Here is a 25,659-nt window from a genome sequence, read left to right on the forward strand (position 1 = left end):
CAAACGCATCGTATTCATTTTTATGTTCAAGTTGTCTTTTCAAGTCCACCAATTTAGCAAGAATCTTCCCGACCATATTGTGTGTAATGTGAAAAAAGCCTTATTTTGTCACGCACATGTATGCACGGTAAATATGTGAATTGGGAGAGTTTATACAATCAAATAGTCTGTTGGTGGCCATGAGCTGAAGCTTCCATCTGCATAATTTTGATTTTGATAAACTGGACAATTTAAAAAAAAAAGTTTAATATCTATAAATAACATTTAAAACCGCCAATAGCAGACCTTTAATATTAGAGTGAATCTTTCTTTATCACTGGAATATATCTTTGCTGAGAGTTCTGAACTACCTCCTTAAATGTTTGCCACTGTTAATCTACCTTCTTATCCTTTAATCTATTTTCGCAGTCCTACCGATAGAAAAGGTTTCATTTTTTTTCTTAGAAGAGAGGCAGTATTATTACCCATTTAATATATTTAATTTTAGGTAGATTATCCACAAATATATGCAAATGAATTGCGCAGAAAAAATATTTATCCATAACAGTGCAGTAGGGTGTAAAGCTAAATTTAAATGTTTGTTTTTACTTTTGGCTATTGTCGGTGAGCTATTCATTTAAATGTTCACTTCTCTCCGTGTTTTGAATTACTGTAATTGATGATCAAAATGATTCACAGATTATTTATTGTCTGTGACCCTTCAATGGCAACTGAGAGGTGGTATTTAGCTGTTTTGTGGAGCTGGAACTTTTGCGTGTGTGGCTTAATGGCAGACCAGGAAAGTAAACACTCTCTTTGAATTTTATTGCAGGCAATGATAGCTCTTCACTGTGAGCTAAATGCCAAGCAACATCCTCACAGTACTAGGGGACATCCGTCTGGTTTTCATCTTCTTTGCCAGCAGAGTGGGGCATGAAAGGCACTCCAGTTAGTAAGTAATTTGCTTAGTACCATTGAACGATGCATTCTTCAAGATTTCTTTGTATTGGTGAAAATAATGCACAGCCTAATGTTCTGTGGTAAAATTATTTTGAATAGCTTTCCTGAACAAGGAGAATTAGATCCTATATTACCCAGTTTTTGTTTGGTTCCTGCTGTACTCATATATTTTTTTGTATATGTTCACATTGTACAAGTTCGACAAATTTATTTTGATGGAATTTTTAAATATGTTGAAGCTAAAATATAACCAGATTAAATATTGACAACTTAGATTTCTTAAAACAGAGAAATGAACAGGTTGAGCTGTCAATTAATACACTTTATTGTGGAATGTTGCACAAGAGTCATTCATTTTGTCAGAGGTGTATGGCTCATGGAGCTCCCTATAGCAGCAGAGATTAGCAAACAATAAAAAGGAGATTGTTTAAACTGTGGCAGCACAATAGATTACTGAGAAATTTTTGTGTGTTTAATGGGCTGTTTCTCATTGTTAGATTTGTCGCTTATACAAACCTACCTAGAAGATAAACATCTTTGGGTTTTAACTTGCAAGAAAAAATGTTTGCAGTTGGTTGGTTGTTGCCGAGGAAAAGGAAGTAACTGAATCATAGAATGGTTACATCACAGAAGGAGGCCATTCAGCCCGTCAAACCTGTGCTGGCTCTCTAGAAGAGCACTTCAGCTTGTCCCACTCCCTCGCCCTTTCCCCGTAGTCCTGCAATTCTTTTTCCTTCAGGTACTTATCCAATTCCCTTCTGAAAGTCACGATTGAGTCTGCCTCCACCACCCTTTCAGGCAATGAATTCCAGATCCTAACCACTTGCTGCATAAAAAAAGTTTTTCCTCATGTTGCCTTTGGTTCTTTTGCCAATAACCTTAAATCTGTGTCCTCATGTTCTCGAACCTTCTGCCACTGGGAACAGTTTCTTTCTATCTACTCTGTGTAGATCCCTCATGATTTTGAACACCTCTATCAAATCACCTCTCAACCGTCTCTGCTTTAAGGAGAACAACCCCAGCTTATCTAGTCTATCCATGTACCCGAGTTCCTCATCCATGGAATCATTCATGTAAATCTTTTCTGCCCCCTCTGCAATTTAATTTCTGCAAAATTAAAGCACATGGTATTGGAGGTAATGTATTGACTTGGATAGAGAACTGGTTGGCAGACAGGAAGCAAAGAGTAGGAATAAACGGGACCTTTTCAGAATGGCAAGCAGTGACTAGTGGGGTCCCGCAAGGTTCGGTGCTGGGATCCCAGCTATTTACAATATATATTCATGATTTAGATGAAGGAATTGAGTGTAATATCTCCCAAGTTTGCAGAAGACACCAAGCTGTGTGGCAGTGTGAGCTGTGAGGAGGATGCTAAGAGGCTGCAGGGTGACTTGGACAGGTTAGGTGAGTGGGCAAATGCATGGCAGATGCAGTATAATGTGGATAAATGTGAGGTTATTCACTTTGGTGGCAAAAACAGGAAGGCAGAATATTATCTGAATGGTGATAATATTCAGATAAACGAAACCTGGGTGTCATGGTACATCAGTCATTGAAAGTTGGCATGCAGGTGGTAAAGAAGGCAAATGGCATGTTGGCCATCATAGCGAGAGGATTTGAATATAGGAGCAGGGAGGTCTTACTACAGTTGTACAGGGCCTTCCTGAGGCCACACCTGGAATATTGTGTACAGTTTTGGTCTCCTAGTCTGAGAAAGCACATTCTTGCTATTGAGGGAGTGCAGCGAAGGTTCACCAGACTGATTCCCGGGATGGCAAGACTGACATATGAAGAAAGACTGGATCAACTAGGCTGATATTCACTGGAATTTAGAAGAATGAGAGGGGAATTCAGAGAAACATATAAAATTCTGACGGGATTGGACAGGTTAGATACAGGAAGAATGTTCCCGATGTTGGGGAAGTCCAGAACCAGGGGTCACAGTCTAAGGATAAGGGGTAAGCCATTTAGGACCGAGATGAGGAGAAACTTCTTCACCCAGAGAATTGTGAACCTGTGGAATTCTCTACTACAGAAAGTTGTTGAGGCCTGTTTGTTAGATCTATTCAAAAGGGATGTGGTCCTTATGACTACAGGGATCAAGGGGTATGGAGAGAAAGCAGGTATCGGGCACTGAAGTTGCATGATCACCCATGATCATATTGAATGGCAGTGCAGGCTCGAAGGGCCGAATGGCCTATTCCTCCACCTATTTTTCTGTTTCTCTCTCTCAGGCTTTGAATCCTTTCTAAAGTGCGGTGCCCAGAATTGAACACAACACTCTAGTTGAGGCCGAACCAGTGGTTTATAAAAATTCTCAGTTACCTTGCTTTTGTACTCCATACCTCTATTCATGAAGCCCAGCTTAAAATCTCCAACAAGAATTAAAATCTGAAAGAATGAAACTCTGCTTCTAAAAGTCAATTTTCAGTGCCAAGAGGTTGATTGGCAATAATTAAGACTTATCACACCGTGAAAAAGCCCTAACTTTTTCTGTGGTGTTTCGTGGGTAAGCACCACAACTTCACGCCATCGCATTTGTGTGAATACTGAGTCAGTGAGATACTGATGTAGCGCAGCTTCTGGAGCAGCAGGATAACTTGGACAGCAACTTCCTGATTTCCGCGAACTGTGCCTGTGTGGGTGCCAGAAGTTACTGTCCAATTTACTGATTAATAATGTGAGGGCTGATGGCCTGTTGTTTCTGTAAAGTCCTTTACTCTACAGTATGAAAACACACGAGGCACATTCTGGGGACAAGGTCAATCTGTGACCATAACTCTTTATTCACAGGACTCCAAGTGATGACCCTGCGTGGGACCTCCCTTTTTATACCTGTGTGATCAGGTAAGGAGTGTCTCCCACAAGTTCACCCCTTGTGGTCAAGGTGTGCATCTAGGTTGAGTGTATACAGTAATACAGTGGTGTTACATTGTGGTTACATACATGACATGACCTCCCCCCCACCCCCCAAAGTCTTATTGGGATCATAGGTTTAGTCTTTCATAGAAACATAGAAAATAGGTGCAGGAGTAGGCCATTCGGCCCTTCTAGCCTGCACCGCCATTCAATGAGTTCATGGCTGAACATGCAACTTCAGGACCCCATTCCTGCTTTCTTACCATACCCCTTGATTCCCTTAATAGTAAGGACGACATCAAACTTTTTTTGAATATATTTAGTGAATTGGCCTCAACAACTTTCTGTGGTAGAGAATTCCACAGGTTCACCATTCTCTGGGTGAAGAAGTTCCTCCTCTCGGTCCGAAATGGCTTACCCCTTATCCTTAGACTGTGACCCCTGGTTCTGGACTTCCCCAATATTGGGAACATTCTTCCTACATCTAACCTGTCTAAACCCATCAGAATTTTAAACGTTTCTATGAGGTCCCCTCTCATTCTTCTGAACTCCACTGAATACAAGCCCAGTTGATCCAGTCTTTCTTGATAGGTCAGTCCCGCCATCCCGGGAATCAGTCTGGTGAACCTTCGCTGCACTCCCTCAACAGCAAGAATGTCCTTCCTCAGGTTAGGAGACCAAAACTGTACACAATACTCCAGGTGTGGCCTCACCAATGCCCTGTACAACTGTAGCAACACCTCCCTGCCCCTGTACTCAAATCCCCTCGCTATGAAGGCCAACATGCCATTTGCTTTCTTAACCGCCTGCTGCACCTACATGCCAACCTTCAATGACTGATGTACCATGACACCCAGGTCTCGTTGCACCTCCCCTTTTCCTAATCTGTCACCATTCAGATAATAGTCTATCTCTCTGTTTTTACCACCAAAGTGGATAACCTCACATTTATCCACATTATACTTCATCTGCCATGCATTTGCCCATTCACCTAACCTATCCAAGTCGCTCTGCAGCCTCATAGCATCCTCCTCGCAGCTCACACTGCCACATAGTGTCATCCGCAAATTTGGAGATACTACATTTAATCCCCTCGTCGAAATCATTAATGTACAGTGTAAACAGCTGGGGCCCCAGCACAGAACCTTGCGGTACCCCACTAGTCACCGCCTGCCATTCTGAAAAGTACCCATTTACTCCTACTCTTTGCTTCCTGTCTGACAACCAGTTCTCAATCCATGTCAGCACACTACCCCCCAATCCCATGTGCTTTAACTTTGCACATTAATCTCTTGTGTGGGACCTTGTCGAAAGCCTTCTGAAAGTCCAAATATACCACATCAACTGGTTCTCCCTTGTCCACTCTACTGGAAACATCCTCAAAAAATTCTAGAAGATTTGTCAAGCATGATTTCCCTTTCACAAATCCATGCTGACTTGGACCTATCATGTCACCTCTTTCCAAATGCGCTGCTATGACATCCTTAACAATTGATTCCATCATCTTACCCACTACCGATGTCAGGCTTACCGGTCTATAATTCCCTGTTTTCTCTCTCCCTCCTTTTTTTTAAAAAGTGGGGTTGCATTGGCTACCCTCCACTCGATAGGAACTGATCCAGAGTCAATGGAATGTTGGAAAATGACTGTCAATGCATCCGCTATTTCCAAGGCCACCTCCTGAAGTACTCTGGGATGCAGTCCATCAGGCCCTGGGGATTTATCGGCCTTCAATCCCATCAATTTCCCCAACACAATTTCCCGACTAATAAGGATTTCCCTCAGTTCCTCCTCCTTACTAGACCCTCTGACCCCTCTTATATCCGGAAGATTGCTAGTGTCTTCCTTGGTGAATACCGAACCAAAGTACTTGTTCAATTGGTCCGCCATTTCTTTGTTCTCCGTTATGACTTCCCCTGAATCTGACTGCAGGGGACCTACGTTTGTCTTTACTAACCTTTTTCTCTTTACATATCTATAGAAACTTTTGCAATCCGTCTTAATGTTCCCTGCAAGCTTCTTGTCGTACTCCATTTTCCCTGCCCGAATCAAACTCTTTTGTCCTCCTCTGCTGAGTTCTAAATTTCTCCCAGTCTCCAGGTTCACTGCTATTTCTGGCCAATTTGTATGCCACTTCCTTGGTTTTAATACTATCCCTGATTTCCCTTGATAGCCATGGTTGATCCACCTTCCCTTTTTTATTTTTACGACAGACAGGAATGTACAATTGTTGTAGTTCATCCATGCGGTCTCTAAATGTCTGCCATTGCCCATCCACAGTCAACCCCTTAAGTATCATTCGCCAATCAATCCTAGCTAATTCACGCTTCATACCTTCAAAGTTACCCTTCTTTAAGTTCTAGACCATGGTCTCTGAATTAACTGTTTCATTCTCCAAACTAATGCAGAATTCCACCATATTATGGTCACTCTTCCCCAAGGGGTCTCGCACAACGGTATTGCTAATTAATCCTCTCTCATTACACAACACCCAGTCTAAGATGGCCTCCCCCCTAGTTGGTTCCTCGACATATTGGTCTAGAAAACCATCCCTTATGCACTCCAGGAAATCCTCCTCCACTGTATTGCTTCTAGTTTGGTTAGCCCAATCTATGTGCATATTAAAGTCACCCATTATAACTGCTGCACCCTAATTGCATGCACCCCTAATTTCCTGTTTGATGCCCTCCCCAACATTACGACTACTGTTTGGAGGTCTGTACACAACTCCCACTAATGTTTTTTGCCCTTTGGTGTTCTGCAGTTCTACCCATATAGATTCCACATCATCCAAGCTATAATGTCCATTCTAACTATTGCATTAATCTCTTCTTTAACCAGCAATGCTACCCCACCTCCTTTTCATTTTATTCTATCCTTCCTGAATGTTGAATACCCCTGGATGTTGAGTTCCCAGCCCTGATCACCCTGGAACCACGTCTCCGTAATCCCAATCACATCATATTTGTTAACATTTATTTGCACAGTTAATTCATCCAACTTATTACGGATACTCCTTGCATTAAGACACAAAGCCTTCAGGCTTGTTTTTTTAACACCCTTTTTCCTTTTAGAATTTTGCTGTACAGTGGCCCTTTTTGCTTTTTGTATTGGGCTTCTCTGCCCTCCACTAGCACGTGGCACTGGTAGCAATCCCAAGATTACTACTTTTGAGGTCCTACTTTTTAATTTAGCTCCTAGCTCCTTAAATTCGTTTCGTTTCGTTTCAGGTGGTCTATGCTCCCTCATGGAGCGCCGCAATTGGGGCTCTGGATGTTGGACACTGACACTGAGTGTCTGTTACCTGTGGTGATTCCGGGCTGACCGCAGGGACTGTGCATTCTTCTGATTGCTCTTGTTGCTCATTCACTGGCGGTGTTGTGAGCTCCATCTCATGGTCTTCTTCAGGTTCCTCCGTGTCGATGCTGAACCTTTTTTTTTACTTGGTTCAGACGCTCACAGCATATCTGACCATTGTTGAGTTTTACCACGATGACCCGATTCCCCTCTTTTGTCAATTACAGTGTCCTCAAGCCATTTGAGCCCCATGGCGTGATTGAGGACGAATACAGGATAATTTATTTCTATACATCTCCCCCTGGAATTACAGTCATGGTACTCGTTTTGTGACTTGCGCTTGCCCTCAACTATGTCGGTCAGGACTGGGTGAATGAGGGACAACCGAGTTTTGAGTGTCCGTTTCATTAGTAGCTCTGCGGGCGGGACCCCCGTGAGCGAGTGTGGGCGGGATCTATAGGCCAGCAGGAGACGCGATAGGCGGCATTGTCGGGAGGGTCCTTGAATTCTGAGCATATCTTGCTTAATGATTTGGTCAGCACGTTCCGCCTGGCCATTGGAGGCCGGCTTGAACGGCGCAGTCCTGACGTTGTTGATGCCATTTCCCGACATCATCTCTCGGAATTCGTAGCTTGTGAAACATGGGCCATTATCACTAACCAGGATGTCTGGCAAGCCGTGGGTTACAAAGATCGCACGTAGACTTTCCACGGTGGTGGATGACAGACATGAATTCAGAATGATGCACTCGATCCATTTCGAGTATGCATTTACCACGATAAGGAAGATCTTTCCCATGAACGGGCCTGCATAGTCAACATGAATGGGCCAGGGCCACGGGCTGTGCGGGTCCTCCCTGGGGGCATGACCCAGCTGGGCACATGGCGTGTACCTGCGAACACACTGTTCCAGGTCTGAATTAATTCCAAGCCACTAAACGTGTGACCAGGCAATGGCCTTCATCAGCACAATGCCTGGGTGCTCGCTGTGGAGCTCCCTGATAAATGCCTCCCTGTCCTTCTGGGGCATAACTACCCAGCTGCCCCATCGTAGGCAGTCGGCTTGGATGGAGAGCTCATCCATCCGTCTGTGGAACGGTCTGACCTCCCCAGGGCATGCTCCGTATGCGGGCGCCCAAGCCCCAGTCAGGACACATTTCTTAATCAGGGATAGGAGGGGTTCCCTGTTTGTCCAGATTTTTATCTAGCGGGCTGTGATGCGGGAGCCTGCGCTGTCAAAGGCATCGACAGCCATGACCATCTCGGCGCTTTGCTCCGCTGCCCCCTCAGTGGTGGCCAGTGGAAGCCTGCTGAGCGTGTCAGCATTATTTTCAGTGTCGGGCCGGTGCAGCATGGAGTAGTCATAAGCAGCCAGCGTGAGAGCCCATCGCTGTATGCGAGCTGATGAGTTGGCAATAATAGCCTTGCTGTCTGACAACAGGGATGTTAATGGCTTGTGGTCCATCTCTAATTCAAACTTCCTACCAAAGAGGTACTGATGCATTTTTTTTACACCATAGACACATGCAAGCGCTTCCTTCTCGACCATCCCATATCCCCGCTCTGCTTGAGAGAGCGACCTGGAGGCATAAGCCACAGGTTGTAGTTGACCCTCAGCATTGCCCTGCTGCAACACGCACCCAAACCCATGGGACGATGCATCACATGTCAGAACCAATTTTTTACAGGGATTGTACAGGGTCAACAACTTGTTTGAACAAAGTAGGTTTCGCGCCTGATCAAAAGCCCGTTCCTGACAGTCCTTCCAAAACCAATCGCAACCCTTACGCAGGAACACGTATAGCGGCTCCAACAACTTGCTCAAGTTCGGCAGAAAGTTCCCGAAATAGTTCAACAGTCCCAGGAATGAACGCAAATCCGATGTGTTGCAGGACCTGGGTACTCGTCGAATCGCCTCTGTTTTGGATTCGGGGGGCCGAATCCCATCTGCAGCAACCCTCCTGCCCAGAAACTCAACCTCAGGAGCTAAGAACACATATTTAGACTTCGAGTCGCAGGCCTACCCGGTCCAGTCGGGATAACACCTTCTCCAGGTTGTGGAGATGTTCCTCGGTGTCTCTACCCGTGATGAGGATGTCGTCCTGGAATACGATCGTTCCAGGAATGGATTTAAGCAGGCTTTCCATGTTTCTTTGAAAAATTGTGGCCGCTGATCGAATGCCAAACGGGCACCTGTTATAAACGAACAGTCCCTTGTGCGTGGTGATGGTGGTCAGTTGTTTAGATTCGTCGGCCAGTTCCTGAGTCATAGGCTGAAGTGAGGTCCAACTTGGTGAACAGCTTGCCGCCTGCCAGCGTGGCAAAGAGGTCCTCAGCTCTCAGGAGCGGGTATTGATCTTGTAGGGATACCCGATTGATGGTGGCCTTGTAGTCGCCACAGATCCTGACAGAGCCATCCGCTTTTAGGACGGGAATGATGGGGCTCGGCCAGTCGCTGAATTCAACAGGCGAGATGATGCCCCCTCTCAACAGCCGGTCCAATTCGCACTCGATCTTTTCCCGCATCACATACGGCACCGCTCTGGCTTTGTGGTGCACTGGCCTGGCGTCTGGCGTGATGTGTATCACTACTTTTGTGCCTTTGAAAGTCCTGATGCCAGGTTGGAATAGTGAATCGAATTGTTGTCGGACTTGTGAGCACGAACTTTGCTCCACAGATGACATTGCGTGAACATCCCCCCATTTCCAGTTCATCTCGGCTAACCAGCTCCTCCCCAACAGTGCGGGACCATTGCCCGGGACAATCCAGAGCGGCAGCCGATTCACTCACCCATTGTGTATGACAGCCAACATTGCACTGCCTAGCACCGGAATGATCTCTATTGTGTCTCAATACGTGTTCATTTGGGTTTACTGGCCTTCAGTGGCCACAGCTTCTCAAATTGCTGAACGCCCATGAGTGACTGGCTGGCCCCAGTGTCCAGCTCCATGCGTACTGGGATACCGTTTAATAAAATCCTCATCATTGGTGGCGTTTTGGTGTATGTACTGTGAATATTCGCCACATGGACCCGCTGAACCTCGGTGTCCATCGATTTGCCCCAAAAGTCATCCTGCCTCAAAGAACCCTCTTCTGGTCCATCCGCCTCATATATTAGTCTGGTTGCAGGCTTCCTGCACATTCGAGCTCAGTGGCCACTGAGATTGAAGTTCCTGCAGACAAACTGTTGAAAGATCTAGCTGAGTGTTTTCCCCCACACCTCCAGCATGAGTTCAAGTTTCTATTGTTGGGAACAAAGGGACTATGGCCAGGCATTCCGCGCTGACTGTCCCGTTGACTGCTCTTAAGTGCCCTATTAGTGTGTGTCAATGGATCCATCCCAGGTCGCATGAATGTGATGGCGTGAATGTCAGTTCAGCCTGCCATTGTCTCTGTTGAAGTCCTACTTTGGGGTCTATTGCTGCCTGGGGAGTGTCGGACTGCCCCTGCCTGCCTGCGGGGCTCTGAGTCGCATCAATGATGTTGACTCCATGATCCATCGCCGCGTTAGAGGCAGATTTGCGCGCATATATTATTTTCATTTCCTCCCCCGCTATGAAAGTTTGATAGCTGCTTCCAAGGTCAAATCCTTGTTCTCAATTAATTTGCGGAAAATTCCCGCATGACTGATGCCCTCGATAAAGAAGTCCCTTCGCATCTCCCCCCTGCAGGCGTCTGTGAACTTAGAGGCTGGCCAAACGCCGGATATCCGCTACGGAGTCCGGTATGCTCTGTCCTTCACGACGTCAGTGGGTGTAGAATCTCTGTTGGGCCATATGTATGCTGCTCGCCGGTTTGAGGTGCTCCCCGATCAATTTGCTAAGTTCTTCAAAGGTTTTGTCCGCCGGCTTTCCGGGTGCTAGTAAGTCCTTCATGAGCGCGTAAGTCTTTGGTCCGCAGCTGGTCAAAAGATGAGCCCTTCGCTTGTCGGCCGCTGCATCCCCCAGCCATTCTTTCATAACGCAGCTTTGCTGAAGCCTCTCGACAAAATCGCCCCAGTCTTCCCCAACACTGTGCTTCCTCTGTGCTACCGGTGGCCATTCTCGTGCGTTGTGAATTCCCGTTTCTCATTGTCAATGTAAAGTCCTTACTCTACAGTATGAAACCACACGAGGCACATTCTGGGGACAAGGTCACTCTGTGACCATAACTCTTTATTCACAGGACTCCAAGTGATGACCCTGCATGGGACCTCCCTTTTTATACCTGTGTGATCAGGTAAGGAGTGTCTCCCACAAGTTCATCCCTTGTGGTCAAAGTGTGCATCTAGGTTGAGTGTATACAGTAATACAGTGGTGTTACATTGTGGTTACATACATGACAGTTTCTACCACAAAATCCAAGCCTTGGCTTGTCTAGGCAGAAGTGAAAATTGTTTCAAATGTCTGGTTAATTGAGAGAAATGTATTGTATTTGCAAAATCGATGATGGTATCAAAAACATTCAATTCTATTAAGATCTGCCTGGCTTAGACTGTAAAAATGCAGTTTGTATGTAGGAATTTAAAAAAAAAACTTTGCAGGAGAACTATGTGATTCTGTTGGCCAGACACTGGCCTTTCACCTCTTGGACTTGGGTTCAAATTCAGCTCAGGTTTATGAGATGCATGTGTCCCCCATGTGCTGGTTATAAGGGCCCGATATGCAATGAATTTAGGAAGTCTCACTCCAGTTGATATTGAGCATACTACAGCACAAAACTGTCACTAATTAGCAGAGTCATTCACAGTCAACATAGAATGGCTGGTATTGGAAATAGTAAACATATCTCACTGGGGCAGAGCAGGTGCTCTTAAAAGGCTCGGACTGAGGCACGTTGGGGCAGAATAGAGAAAGTTTGACACTGCATTTAGCTGTGCTGCACATGATTACCTGAAAAATGATGAGTTCCACTCCCCAGCAATAACAGCCCTCACCTAAAACACAAATATTTAAAAAAGATTAAACTTCAGATTACCACTGACCTCCTGTTTCATTTTCATTACAGGTATATTGATGTTTTGCTTTCAATGGACTGCTTTGAGATGTGCTGCAAACATTGTAATCAAGACGTGATGCATCAATCCAGGTTCAGCTTGACTTGAGGACAGGATCCAGCATTGCCCATTTGAAATAAAAGGAAAATTGTACTAAAAATTTGAAATCCACTGTGGTTTAAAAATAATTGTTTCTCAGGGAACTTGAGGATTCAAAACTTATGTTATTTTTGTATCTTGTAAGGAGCCTGGCAATCAATTTGTGGTTAAAACTTTGAATTGCCTTAAGAATAAATGATGGGAGACCAACTCCTGTACAAGTCAAATCATACTGTGAACAACACAGAAAATCTGTACTATCCACAACAGCCACAATCCAGCCCACTGACCAACATGAGTGGAAATATGAATCATAGCTATGGATCTACAGGCATGGATACGTCTCAGACTTCTCCAGCTTCCCCTCATTTTCCTCCAGATTCAAGGGAAGCTGCAGTAGCAGCAACCATGCCAGTTGTTACCAAAAGCCATATGATAGAGCCATCTCGACCAAATAATTGGCCTCATTCCAGTGCTGGCAATCATGTTCAAATGCAGAATGACCTTAACAATCCCTCGATGATGTGGACCTCCACTGCCCAGAATGATGCTCCAGATGGGTATTCCTATGTATATTCTTCTCCAGCAAATGACACCTCCTCACAGAAATTGACGAGTGATGTCTTGCACAAATTGGACTCCTTCACACAGGTTTTTACAAATCAGAACCTCCGACTGCAGCAAGCAAACAATGTAGCACAGAGCCTGCCGAATCAGGCTGCCATGGTTGAGAATGTACGTGACAGCGCTCTTCGACAACTGCTGTCACAAAAACCTCCAGCTGAACAACAAGCTGCTGCACATCCGATGCACAGATTCCAGCAATCTTTGACGCAGCAAATGCATCGTGCCTTTCCGATTGCACAATCAAAGCAACAGTTGCAAGCCATCCAACAGCAGCAGCAGCAACAACAGATGTATTTTGAGTACCAACAGTTGGCCCAACTGCAGTCACAACCACAGTCAGTGTTGCAGCAGTCGCATATGCAGCAGCTGCAGGCTCAACAAGTGTTGTCTCAGCAAATTCAGCAACTACCACAGCAACAATATTTTGTACGTCAGCAGCAGTCACAACAACATCCTTCAGTACAGGAGATGCAACAGCAGCAGCAATGCCACATGCATTCAGTTCAGTTCTATCAGCCGCAGCAGATTATGTGTCAGTTACCTATGCAGCAGCAGGTGCAACCGCCACCACCTTATCACCGAGACCAAAACCACAAGGTCATGCAGCAGCCGCATCAGTACTCCCAAGAACAATCCCACCCTTCTCCACACATTCAGATGGCCGCACCCGCTCAGTATTTCTACCAAGATCAACAACACTATAGGCATATGTACCAGCAAAATCAATTGCATCAGCAACAAGAGGCTATGCAACAAAAACAGTTCCACGCTGAAAATAGGATTCAGGCTTCTCTTGGCCCTCATACAAGCACCTCTGCTTCAGAGGCCACAGAAGACACGACAAGGAAGGAACTAAGTAAGATGAGTCATCCTGGGGCTCTTATGGTACCTGAAAGACATCTAATAGCACCATCTAATATTCCTCCTGCACCCGTCAAGGTATCTCAACAGCAATCTCATAATCATACTTGGTCTCAGGTAAAATTCCCAGATGGGTTTGAATTAAAATGTTGTGAAAGGTTTGCAGATGTATCCTTCGTTACCCTTCAGTTGCTCAGATATCCTGCAGAAGGTGTGCTGGGGAGTTGTGTTCTTGTAATATGCTGCTATCTGTCCATTAAATGGACAATTACATTAAAAAGTTTATATATATCAGATATATTTAGCTTGAAAAATAATGAGGTTTTATGTGTTCAGAAACTTTACTTCCTTTAATTAGTCAATTATAAACTACCCATGAATATGTAATGTAAGATGATTCTGTTTTCACTCATGTATCCATAAATACTGAATTAATATAGTGCTGAATTTTAAGAGGTTCTCAAGCATTTAAATGTGTTCTGATTAAGAATTTAAGAAAGCATGCACTAAGAAAATGCAGTTCATCCCATTGAGCCCATTCCTTACACAAGCCATGTGCAACCTGCCCAATCACAGGCTCTGTTCAATTCATTTAATCTCCTGAGGAAAGTTCTTACAATGATTTTCCTTTTCTCTTTCAATTCCCAAAAAAGTGCGGTAAATTGAGTTTTATTCCATGCCTTCATTATTCATCCTTCGCTTTGCATGTTATTTCCGCGGTCCCATATAATTTCTGGATTATTGTTCTGCACAGCACTTGACGATCTCTATCTGTACTCATTCTTTTAATTCTTAGTTCCATTCCTAACTGAATGCATCTCTCGAAGTTCACAAAGCACGAACTGCTTTTAATCGATATCTGTTAGGATAGGTGGGTGTTTGGTGCGGTGGGGGGGTTTGGAGAGTGGGGAGAAAATGAAATAAATTCTTTATCTTAAATCTTACAATGTTTGTTAATCATGTTCTCTTGTTTTGCTCTGATGGTCCAAGTTAACCTGCTTGAATCTACAATTACTCCCTTGTGTTTTGAAGATCTGGATCACGTTCCAGTCTTTTCCGATTGAAATTGATTCAATTTTATGAGCCATGACCCTGAATTGTTCAAATTGCCTTATTCTGAGCCCTGCTTGTCTCATCAATGTTCTTTTCAATTTTCTAATACAAATTGCACCACATTTCCAATTCTGCTCATAAACATATACAAAACTATATCTGCATTTTTTTATGACCCACGCATTTAATTGGTTCAAAGCCTTCGAATAGCATCAGTCTTCTTGCCATGTAATTTGGTGTCATTGCACAATAAGCTTGGCATCTTGCCAGGTTATGTGCCGCTCTTCCTTTACCAGATTCTTCTACTTCATCAAAGTTTCCAGTAATCTGCAAAGTCAATCCACTCGGATGTACATATTGACTAATTCCTCATTGAAGTTTGGTATCTTGCACATTCTTTCCATGTCCTCACCAGAAAGGGGCAAGTAGCTGAACATGACATCAAGGCAGCATTCAGCTGAGACCTCACCAGTGATTCATAAAATGTTCTGCCTAACTTACTTGCTTTGGTACTCCATGCCTCCAATTATAAAGCCAAGGATTCCGTCTGTTTTTTTTTTTAACAGCTTTACCTATTTGTCCTTCCATCTTCAAAATTTGTACCATTTTATTTATGTTGCCTCATCTCATTCTTCCTCCCAAAATGCATCACTTCGCATTTCTCTCCATTATATTTCATCTGCTGTCTGTCTGTTCTTCTAAAGTCTGTTGCTATCCTCCTCAAGATTTAATAGATTTCTGAGTTTTGTGTCATCTGTAAACTTTGAATTTATGCCCCCTATACCCAAGACCAGATCATTAATATATATCAAAAAGAGCAGCAGTCCTAATACCAACCAGGGTGGAGACGGCATTTTATATTTCCCTCCAGTCTGGAAAAACAACCACTCGCCACTACTCTCTGCTTTCTGTTCTTTAGCCAATTTCGTATCAATGCTGCCATTGCCCCTTTAATCACATGGGCTTCAAGTTTGCTAACAAACCTCTGATGTGGCACTTTATCACATACCTTTTGAAAGTTCATATACAAAACATGAACTCCCTCCTTCAACCCTTGGGTTATTTCATTGAAAAATACAATCAGGTTTGCCAGACACAACTTGCCTTTAACAAATGCAGATTGGCTATAATTAATTCACCCATTTTCTTCCAAGTGACAATTTTGTCCAGGGTTACGATCTCGAAGTTTCCTCAGCACCAATGTTAGGCTGACTGGCCTGTAGCTACTGGGTTTATTGCTCTCTTGTTTTTGAGCAGGGTTTTAACATTTGCAACCCTACTGTTTTCTTATATCACTCCCATATCCAAGGAGGATTGAAAAATTGTGGCAAGAGACTCCACTATTTCCACCTTTACTTCTTTCTGCAACCTAGGATGCATCCCATCCGGACCGGATAACTTCTATTTTGAGCACTGCCAACCTTTTAAGTACCTCCTTTTCATCTCTTTGTTTATTTTTATCCTGTCTGCAATCCACAATACTCGAGTCAGGCATGTGCTTGAATGCTCACAACTGGCTTCAGTGGGTGCAGCTGTAACGACACTCGAGCTCAACACAATCCAGGATGGAGCAGTTTGCTTTATCGGTGACCCTGCCACTGGACTCCATATCTACTTGTCCATTACAAATGTCCTCTGACTGCAGTGTTTATTATCTACAGAATGCACTGCAACAACTCGGCTTGGTTACTTTCCTCTCTCCACCGTGACCCCTCTCACCAGGAAGAACGAGCACAGCTATGTCGTGGAAGCACCACCATCTCCAAGTTCCCCTCTGAGTTATAACCATCTTCACTTGGAGATACTAAATCCCATTATGGGAGCACCATTGTCACAGGGATTAAAATTATTAAAAGAAGATGGCCCACCATTACTTTTTCAGGGCAATGAATGTGGCCATGCCATTGCTGCCCACATCCTGAGAACAAAATAATAGAAAACACAGATACATTATTCCCCAATGACTTCAAATTCCTTTTATTTCTCGCATCTTAAGCTCTTGATTTTAGCCCCCTTCAAATTCATGACTTATGAACTCATTTTGTTATGTCCCAATCTCTCGCACCTGGAAAGCAATGCACCAAATTCACTTCTCGACAATTTTCCATTAAGGGTTCTCACTTTTGAGGCCCCCTGTTATAATGGTCTGTACAGCAACATTCTTAGGGCCTTGAGCAGTTTGCTGTTGCATTTCAGATATTTCAGCCATCTCACCCTGGTTTGTAATTCAACCATCATCAGTGTAATCTCTTGTAATGGTGCATTTGCAACAAACTGGTTGTGGGGCTTTCCAAATTTGCTCTTTTTTTGGCACAAGTTTGGAGATTTCTTAATACTCAAAATTCACTGTTGCAGAATATATTTATGTACATGATTTAAAAACTTTTTTATCTGGTGCTCTGGTGTTTGTGTCTCCTCTACAGCTACCTCTTGCAGAATGCCTTAGATTGCAAGTTGTTGTCAGTCAATTATTCCTTTTGTTACTGAACATTTTGATCTTACTTCAATCAGAATTGGTCTGAAGGAAGCTTCTGAAGAATCTTACAAGTTATAACACTTTTATTTTCAGCTATTTAACTGACCATAACAATATACGTTTGATATAGAAATACTGTCCGTAATGTGTGTTACTGACCAGTTCATCCATTTTTTTGCCCCGCTGACCAAACATTTCTCTTGCCATCTGCTTAAAATGTGATGCTGCAGATTGTGCATTTCAGTGCAGTCATGTCTCTTGTCACTAATGGCATCATAACAAAGACAATATGTAATTCTCCTGGATCTTGCCTCTCCTCAAGCAATGAAAAAAGTTTGTTAAACGGTTTCCGATCAAGGTGCCACTTTAAGCCAGTATCATAAGTAACTGGGTTTCATCTTCTCTGATAAAGCTAGGGACATCACACACTTCAGTAAAACACAGATATCACCACGGTTTGGTGTAGTATTGATGGGAGTGGTGGCGTCATGTTTAATGTTTCTTTTGCACCATTTTCCAAGTTGGACTGCTTACAGTGACCTGTTCCCAGGTTTTTTTTCACATTGCAAGTCAACTTTCTTTCTGGTTTTATTTTTTCCTCATCTTTTTCAATAAATCATTGTGCCTTCCAACTTTGACCTTTCATGCACCCCCTCCCCTTCCGTGCACCATTGGTGGCAGAGCTTTCTGTTGTCTCAGCTCACCTTCTGCAACCCTCTTCTCAAAACTCTCTTGTCTTTCTTCTCTTCCGTTTAAAAGCCTTCTTAAAACTTTTTTTTGAACGAAGCTTTGAGTTGCCTCTCCGAACTCTCCCATCTTGGCATGGTATCCATTCCTTTATGAACAACATCCAAGGATTTTAACTGGAAACTAGTTCTAAAAGGTGTTTTCTTTCACTTAATTGAATGCCAGAAATATCAAAATGTATGCAATCATATCAGACGTATGTGATCAGATCAATCTTGGTGTAAAAATGGAAAGACTTAGTTAGTTAAGTAAACTCTGCCTCTGTGGTATGGATTAGACCCATTTGTTTCCACCTTTTATTTCAGGTTTGCCTTTTCCCCATAGGAGAGCCCCAATCTTTGTTTTGCTCTCTCTAACGTTTTTTAAAAGTTGGAATTTTAAAAGCTTACTCATGTCTTCACGTGGCCGGCTCTGCTGCACAGGAGGGCAGGACAAAGAGTGGGAGAGCGATAGTGATAGGGGATTCAATTGTAAGGGGAATAGATAGGCATTTCTGCGGCCGCAAACGAGACTCCAGGATGGTATGTTGCCTCCCTGGTGCAAGGGTCCAGGATGTCTCGGAGCGGGTGCAGGACATTCTGAAAAGGGAGGGTGAACAGCCAGTTGTCGTGGTGCATATAGGTACCAACAAAATATCGGTAAAAAACGGGATGAGGTCCTACGAGACGAATTTAGGGAACTAGGAGCTAAATTTAAAAAGTAGGACCTCAAAAGTAGTAATCTCAGGATTGCTACCAGTGCCACGTGCTAGTCAGAGTAGGAATCGCAGGATAGCTCAGATGAATACGTGGCTTGAGCAGTGGTGCAGAAGGGAAGGATTCAAATTCCTGGGGCATTGGAACCAGTTCTGGGGAAGGTGGGACCACGACAAACCGGACGGTCTGCACCTGGGCAGGACTGGAACCAATGTCCGAGGGGGAGTGTTTGCTCGTGCTGTTGGGGAGGAGTTAAACTAATATGGCAGGGGGATGGGAACCGATGCAGGGAGGCAGAGGGAAATGTAATGGAGACAGAGACCAAAGATAGAAAGGAGAATAGTAAAAGTGGAGGGCAGCGAAACCCAAGGCAAAAAACCAAAAGGGCCACATTATAGCAAAATTCAAAAGGGGCAAAGTGTGTTAAAAAGACAAGCCTGAAGGCTTTGTGCCTCAATGCGAGGAGTATTCAGAATAAGGTGGACGAATTAACTGCGCAGATAGCAGTTAATGGATATGATGTAATTGGCATCACAGAGACATGGCTCCAGGGTGACCAAGGCTAAGAAATCAACATCCAGGGGTATTCAACATTTAGGAAGGATAGACAGAAAGGAAAAGGAGGCGGGGTGGCGTTGCTGGTTAAAGAGGAAATTAATGCAATAGTAAGGAAGGACATTGGCTTGGATGGTGTGGAATCGGTATGGGTGGAGCTGCGGAATACCAAAGGGCAGAAAACACTGGTGGGAATTGTGCACAGACCACCAAACAGTAGTAGTGAGGTTGGGGACAGCATCAAACAAGAAATAAGGGATGTGCGCAATAAAGGTACAGCAGTTATCATGGGCGACTTTAATTTACATATCGATTGGGCTAACCATACTGGTAGCAATGCGGTGGAGGAGGATTTCCTGGTGTGTATTAGGGATGGTTTTCTTGACCAATATGTCGAGGAATCAACTAGAGAGCTGGCCATCCTAGACTGGGTGATGTGTAATGAGAAGGGATTTGTAAAGTCCTCTCCCCTCAGTACAGATTCACACGAGGCATGTAGTGAAGTCAAGGTCACTCTGGACCTGCACCTTTATTTCACAGCTCTGGAATGCTGCACTTGCCGAAGACCTATCCTTATATACCTGTCTCTTGCAAGTGCACCCCTGGTGGTAAGGTATGCTGGTGGTTACAGTTCATATCTTATTAGAGTCATGTATAGCATGTTAGGATACAGTTATATATAATAATGTAAGATACATGACATCACCCTCTCCCAAGGTCTTATTGTCTTTATAGGTTCAGTCTCTCAGGTGGTCTCCGCTCTCGCGTGGAGCGTCTGAGTTGTGGTTCAGTTGTTTACCTTGGTGTCTGCTTTTCTTTGGGTGTGGTTGCTGGTATCTCGCCTGGGCTGTCTGTTTCGATTGGTGTGATTGTTGTTGACTCGCCTGGGCTGCCTGTTGGGATTGCCCTTTCCTCAGGTTGTTCCCTCTGTCTGTCCACCAGGTGTGGTGCGAGTTCCACATTGTAGTCTGCCTCTGGTTCCGCAGTGTTGTTGGTAAATCTGCTTTTGACTTGGTCTACATGCCTCCGGCAGGTTTTGCCATTGTCCATTTGTACTACCAGTAGTCTGTTTCCTTCCTTTCCAGTTACTGTCCCTGCAAGCCATTTGGGACCCCTGCCACAGTTTAGCACAAACACTTTGTCCCCTATCACATTCCATCTCCCCCCTCGAATTTCTGTCATGGTACTCAGTCAGCTTGCGGCGCTTGGCCTCAATGATTTCGTGCATGTCTGGGAGGATTAATGAGAGCCTTGTTTTTAAAGTCCTTTTCATCAACAGTTGCGCGGGGGGGACCCCAGTCAATGAGTGTGGACGGGATCTGTATGCCAGCAGCAGTCGCGACAGGCGACCCTGCAGCGTGAGACCTTGGATTTTAAGCATGCCTTGTTTAATGATTTGCACTGCTCTCTCCGCCTGGTCGTTGGAGGCTGGCTTGAACGGTGCCGTCTTGACGTGATTTATGCCATGGTCAATTAGAAAATCTTGGAATTCTGCACTGGTGAAGCACGGACCATTGTCACTGACCAATATGTCAGGGATTCCGTGCGTTGCAAACATGGTTGCGAGGCTCTCCACAGTGGTGGAGGTTGTGCTCGAGTTTAAAATGGTGCATTCGATCCACTTTGAAAATGCATCTACAACTACGAGGAACATTTTGCCCGTGAATGGACCCGCATAGTCTGCGTGCACCCGCGACCACGGTTTGGTAGGCCAGGGCCAGGGGCTCTGGAGCCTCCCTGGGGGCATTGCTGAGTTGGGCACAAATGGTGCACCTTCGGACGCAGAGCTCCAAGTCCGCGTCAATACCAGGCCACCAGACGTGGGATCTGGCTATGGCCTTCATGAGAACGATCCCCGGGTGCTCGTGGTGGAGCTCCCGGACAAATGCCTCTCTGCCTCGCAGAGGCATGACTACTCGGCTGCCCCACATCAGGCAGAGTGCTTGCAGTGATAGCTCATGCATGCGCTTGTGAAAGGGTGTTAATTCCTCGGGGCAGGCATCGCGAGCCTCTGCCCAGTCACCGGTTAGGACACATCTTTTTACTAAGGATAACGTGGGGTCGCTGGCCGTCCAGGCTCTGATTTGGCGAGCCGTCATGGGCGAACCTGTGGACTCAAAGGCATTGATTGCCATGACTATCTCACAGTCCTGTTCGTCAGACCCTTCCGTGGTCGCCAGGGGTAGCCTGCTGAGCGCGTCGGCACAGTTGTCTGTGCCTTATGGTAGGACGCCACCATGAGTGCCCACCGTTGAATTCGTGCCAAGGCGTTGGCGTTTATTGCCTTGCTCTCGGATAGGAGGAGGGAAGTGAGGGACTTGTGGTCGGTTTCTAACCCGAACTTGGCCCCGAAAAGGTATTGGTGCATCTTTTTGACACCGTACACGCACGCGATCGCCTCCTTCTCGACCATTCCGTACCCACGCTCCGCCCGCGAAAGTGACCTGGAGGCATAAGCTATGGGTTATAATTTGCCCGCACTATTGACATGTTGCAAAACGCACCCGACCCCATACGCTGACGCATCGCATGTGAGAACTAGCTTTTTTCCTGGATCAAAGAAAGTCAAAAAACTGTTGGAACACAGAAGGTTGCGTGACGTATTGAAGGTGTGTTCCTGGGCGTCCCCCCAAAACCAATCGCACCCCTTCCTGAGTATCCCAAGGAGACTCCAGCAGCATGCTTAAGTTCTGCATAAAGTTCCCAAAGTAATTGAGTAGCCCGAGAAAGGTGCGCAGTTCTGAGACATTCCGGGGCCTGGGTGCCAGGCGAATTGCTTCTGTTTTGGACTCTGTTGGGCAGATTCCATCAGCGGCAATCCTTCTGCCCAAAAATTCAACCTCGGGTGCGAGAAACAGGCACTTGGATTTCTTGACTCGTAGGCCTACCCGATCCAACCGCTTTAGTACTTCCTCCAAATTACGGAGATGGGAGTCGGTGTCCCTGCCCGTGATAAGTATGTCGTCTTGAAATACAACCATCCCCAGGATGGACTTAAGTAGACTCTCCATGTTGCGCTGGAATATGGCAGCTGCCGACCTGATGCCAAATGGGCATCGATTGTACATGAAAAGGCCTCGATGTGTGTTGATGGCGGTGAGTAGCTTGGATTCCTCGGTCAATTCTTGCGTCATATACGCAGATGTGAGGTCTAGTTTTGAGAAAAGTTTACCTCCAGCCAATGTGGCAAATAAGTCCTCCACTCTGGGCAGCAGGTACTGGTCCTGTAGGGAGACTCTGTTTATGGTAGATTTGTAGTCCCCACAGATTCATACGGATCCATCAGGCTTCATGACTGGGACGATGGGACTTGCCCAGTCACTAAATTCCACAGGTGATATAATGCCTTCCCGCAGAAGCCTGTCTCGTTCGTGTTCAATCTTTTCCTTCATCACATAGGGTACAGCTCTGGCCTTGTGATGGACCGGTCTAGCATCCGGCGTGATGTAGATTTTGACTTTGGCTCCTTTGAAAGTGCCCAAACCTGGCTGAAAGAGATGTTCAAATCGCTTTATAACTGTTGAGCAGGAGGTCCGTTCCTCTAATGACATGGCATGGACATCATCCCATTTCCAGTTTAGTTTTGCCAGCCAGTTTCTCCCCAGCAGTGCTGGGGGGTCTCCGGGGACAATCCACAGGGGAAGTCGGTTCACTGTCCCTTTGTGTGTGACAGAGAGCATGGCGCTGCCGAGGACTGGTACGATTTCTTTGGTATAGATCCTTATTGGTGTCGACCCTTGTGAGTTTTGGTCTGTCTCTTTTATGCGGCCACAGTTGTTCAAATTGTTGAGCCCCCATGAGGGATTGAGTCGCTCCCGTATCCAACTCCATGTTGACAGGTATCCCGTTGAGTAGGACCCTCATCATTATAGGAGGCGTCCTGTTGTAGGAGCAGCGGCCATTGATCGTGTTGACCCGCTGTACATCGGTGTCCCGGGTACTGTCCCCACCATCTTCTGTTCCGCTTTCCAACCCATCCGATTCGTATACCAGCCGAGCTGCCGTTTTTTTGCCCATGCAGGCCAAATGCCCTGCATATTCACAGTTCCTGCAAACAGCCTGCTGAAATCGACATCCCCTTGACGAGTGCCCAACCCCACACCTCCAGCACAGACTGCTTTCATTGCGTCTGGCTGATCTCTCTTGAGCTTCTCTCAGTTTGTAGTTGATTGCTCGCATTGTGGGTTGATGAGGTGTGAACGGCCGTTCCTGTGGCCCTTGATGGCTTCTGGCGCCACTGCCTGCTGTCGAGAGCCTGTTCTCCCGGTTTTGTCTGTGTGTGGGGTTAGCAGCTTATTTAGTGCTGTGAACTTCTTGTTCCGATAATTCGTTAGTTGTCGTACCTGCATTGTAAATAAACCTTGTTTCTTTTTCCCCTACCAAGAATGTCTGTGCAACCAGTGCTGCTGCCTCTAAGGTCAGGTTCTTGGTCTCTATGAGCTTTCGGAATATGCCTGCGTGGCCTATTCCTTCAATGAAAAAGTCTCTCAGCATTTCTATCAGTTCATTGGAGAACTCACATAAACTAGCCAACCTCCGAATTTCCGCCACGAAGTTGGGTATGCTCTGGCCCACACAGCGTCCATAGTTGTAGAACATGTGTCTGGCCATGTGTAGGCTGCTCGCTGGCTTCAGGTGGTCTCTTACCAGTGTGCTCAATTCTTCAAACGACTTGCTTGCTGGTTTCTCGGGTGCCAGCAGATCCTTCATTAAAGCGTATGTTTTCGAGCCACAGCTGGTCAAGAAATGGGCTCTTCTCTTGTCTGCTTTATCGTCGCCTAACCAGTCTTTGGTTACAAAGCTTTGCTGGAGCCTTTCTATAAAGTCCTCCCAATTGTCTCCCGCATTGTACTTTTCATCTGATCCGTTGTTCGCCATTCTGTGGATTCTGTAATCCGTAACTCGTCACCACTGTAAAGTCCTGTCCCCTCAGTACAGATTCACACGAGGCATGTAGTGAAGTCAAAGTCACTCTGGACCTGCACCTTTATTTCACAGCTCTGGAATGCTGCACTTGCCTGAGACCTGTCCTTATATACCTGTCTCTTGCAAGTGCACCCCTGGTGGCAAGGTATGCTGGTGGTTACAGGTCATATCTTATTACAGTCATATATAGCATGTTAGGATACAGTTATATATAATAATGTACGATACATGACAGGGCTAATTAGCAATCTTGTTGTGCGAGGCCCCTTGAGGAAGAGTGACCATAACATGGTAGAATTCTTTATTAAGATGGAGAGTGACACAGTTAATTCGGAAACTTAGGTCCTGAACTTAAGGAAAGCTAACTTCAATGGCATGAGGCGTGAATTGGCTAGAATAGACTGGCAAATGATACCTGAAGGGTTGACGGTGGATAGGCAATGGCAAACATTTATAGATCACATGGATGCACTTCAACAATTGTACATCCCTGTCTGGAGTAAAAATAAAACAGGGAAGGTGGCTCAACCGTGGCTAACAAGGGAAATTAAGGATAGTGTTAGATCCATGGAAGAGGCATATAAATTGGCCAGAAAAAGCAGCAAACCTGAGGACTGGGAGAAATTTACAATTCAGCAGAGGAGGACAAAGGATTTAATTAGAAGGGGGAAAATATAGTACGAGAGGAAACTTGCCAGGAACATGAAAACTGACTGCAAAAGCTTCTTTCGATATATGAAGAGGAAAAGAGTAGTGAAGACAAATGTAGGTCCCTTACAGTCGAACTCAGGTGAATTTATAATGGGGAACAAAGAAATGGTAGACTAATTGAACAAATACTTTGGTTCTGTCTTCAGAAAGGAAGACATAAATAACTTTCCAGGTGTACTCGGGGACTGAGGGTCTAGTGAGAAGGAGGAACTGAAAGATATCCTTATTTGGTGGGAAATCGTGTTGGGGAAACTGATGGGATTGAAGGCCGATAATCCCCGAGGCCTGATTGTCTGCATCCCAGAGTACTTAAGGAAGAGGCCCTAGAAATAGTGGATGCATTGGTGATCATTTTCCAACAGTCTATCGACTCTGGATCAGTTCCTATGAACTGGAGGGTAGCTAATCCAACACCACTTTTTAAAAAAGGAGGGAGAGAAAAAATGGGTAATTATAGACCGGTTAGCCTGACATCAGTAGTGGGGAAAATGTTGGAATCAATTATTAAGGATGAAATAGCAGATCATTTGGAAAGCAGTGACCGGATCGGTCCAAGTCAGCATGGATTTATGAAAGGGAAATCATGCTTGACAAATCTTCTGGAATTTTTTGAGGATGTAACAAGTAGAGTGGACAAGGGAGAACCAGTGGATGTGGTGTATTTGGACTTCAAAAAGGTCTTTGACATGGTCCCACAAGAGATTGTGTGCAAAATCAAAGCACATGGTCTGGTGGGTAATGTACTGGTGTGGATAGAGAATTGATTGGCAGACAGGAAGCAGAGAGTCGGGATAAACGGGTCCTTTTCGAAATGGGAGCAGTGACTAGTGGAGTGCCTG

General features: G+C 45.1%; 1 protein-coding gene across 6 annotated transcripts in view; it reads left to right on the plus strand.

Moving 5' to 3' along the window:
• Nucleotides 1-25,659, plus strand: part of LOC139273075 (transcriptional-regulating factor 1) — a 309,697-nt gene that overhangs the window by 163,919 nt on the left and 120,119 nt on the right. For 5 of the 6 annotated variants that reach the window (XM_070889402.1, XM_070889400.1, XM_070889397.1 and 2 more), the window contains 2 exons: nucleotides 812-931; nucleotides 12,082-13,774. In XM_070889402.1, coding sequence (XP_070745503.1) covers nucleotides 12,365-13,774 — 1,410 coding nt within the window. In that variant the 5' untranslated portion in view covers nucleotides 812-931; nucleotides 12,082-12,364. The remainder of the gene's footprint in view (nucleotides 1-811; nucleotides 932-12,081; nucleotides 13,775-25,659) is intronic. The other variant, XM_070889399.1, reaches the window with a different exon arrangement.

This window comes from Pristiophorus japonicus, chromosome 9 (genome assembly GCF_044704955.1).
Source record: "Pristiophorus japonicus isolate sPriJap1 chromosome 9, sPriJap1.hap1, whole genome shotgun sequence".
NCBI classification, from domain to species: Eukaryota; Metazoa; Chordata; class Chondrichthyes; family Pristiophoridae; genus Pristiophorus; species Pristiophorus japonicus.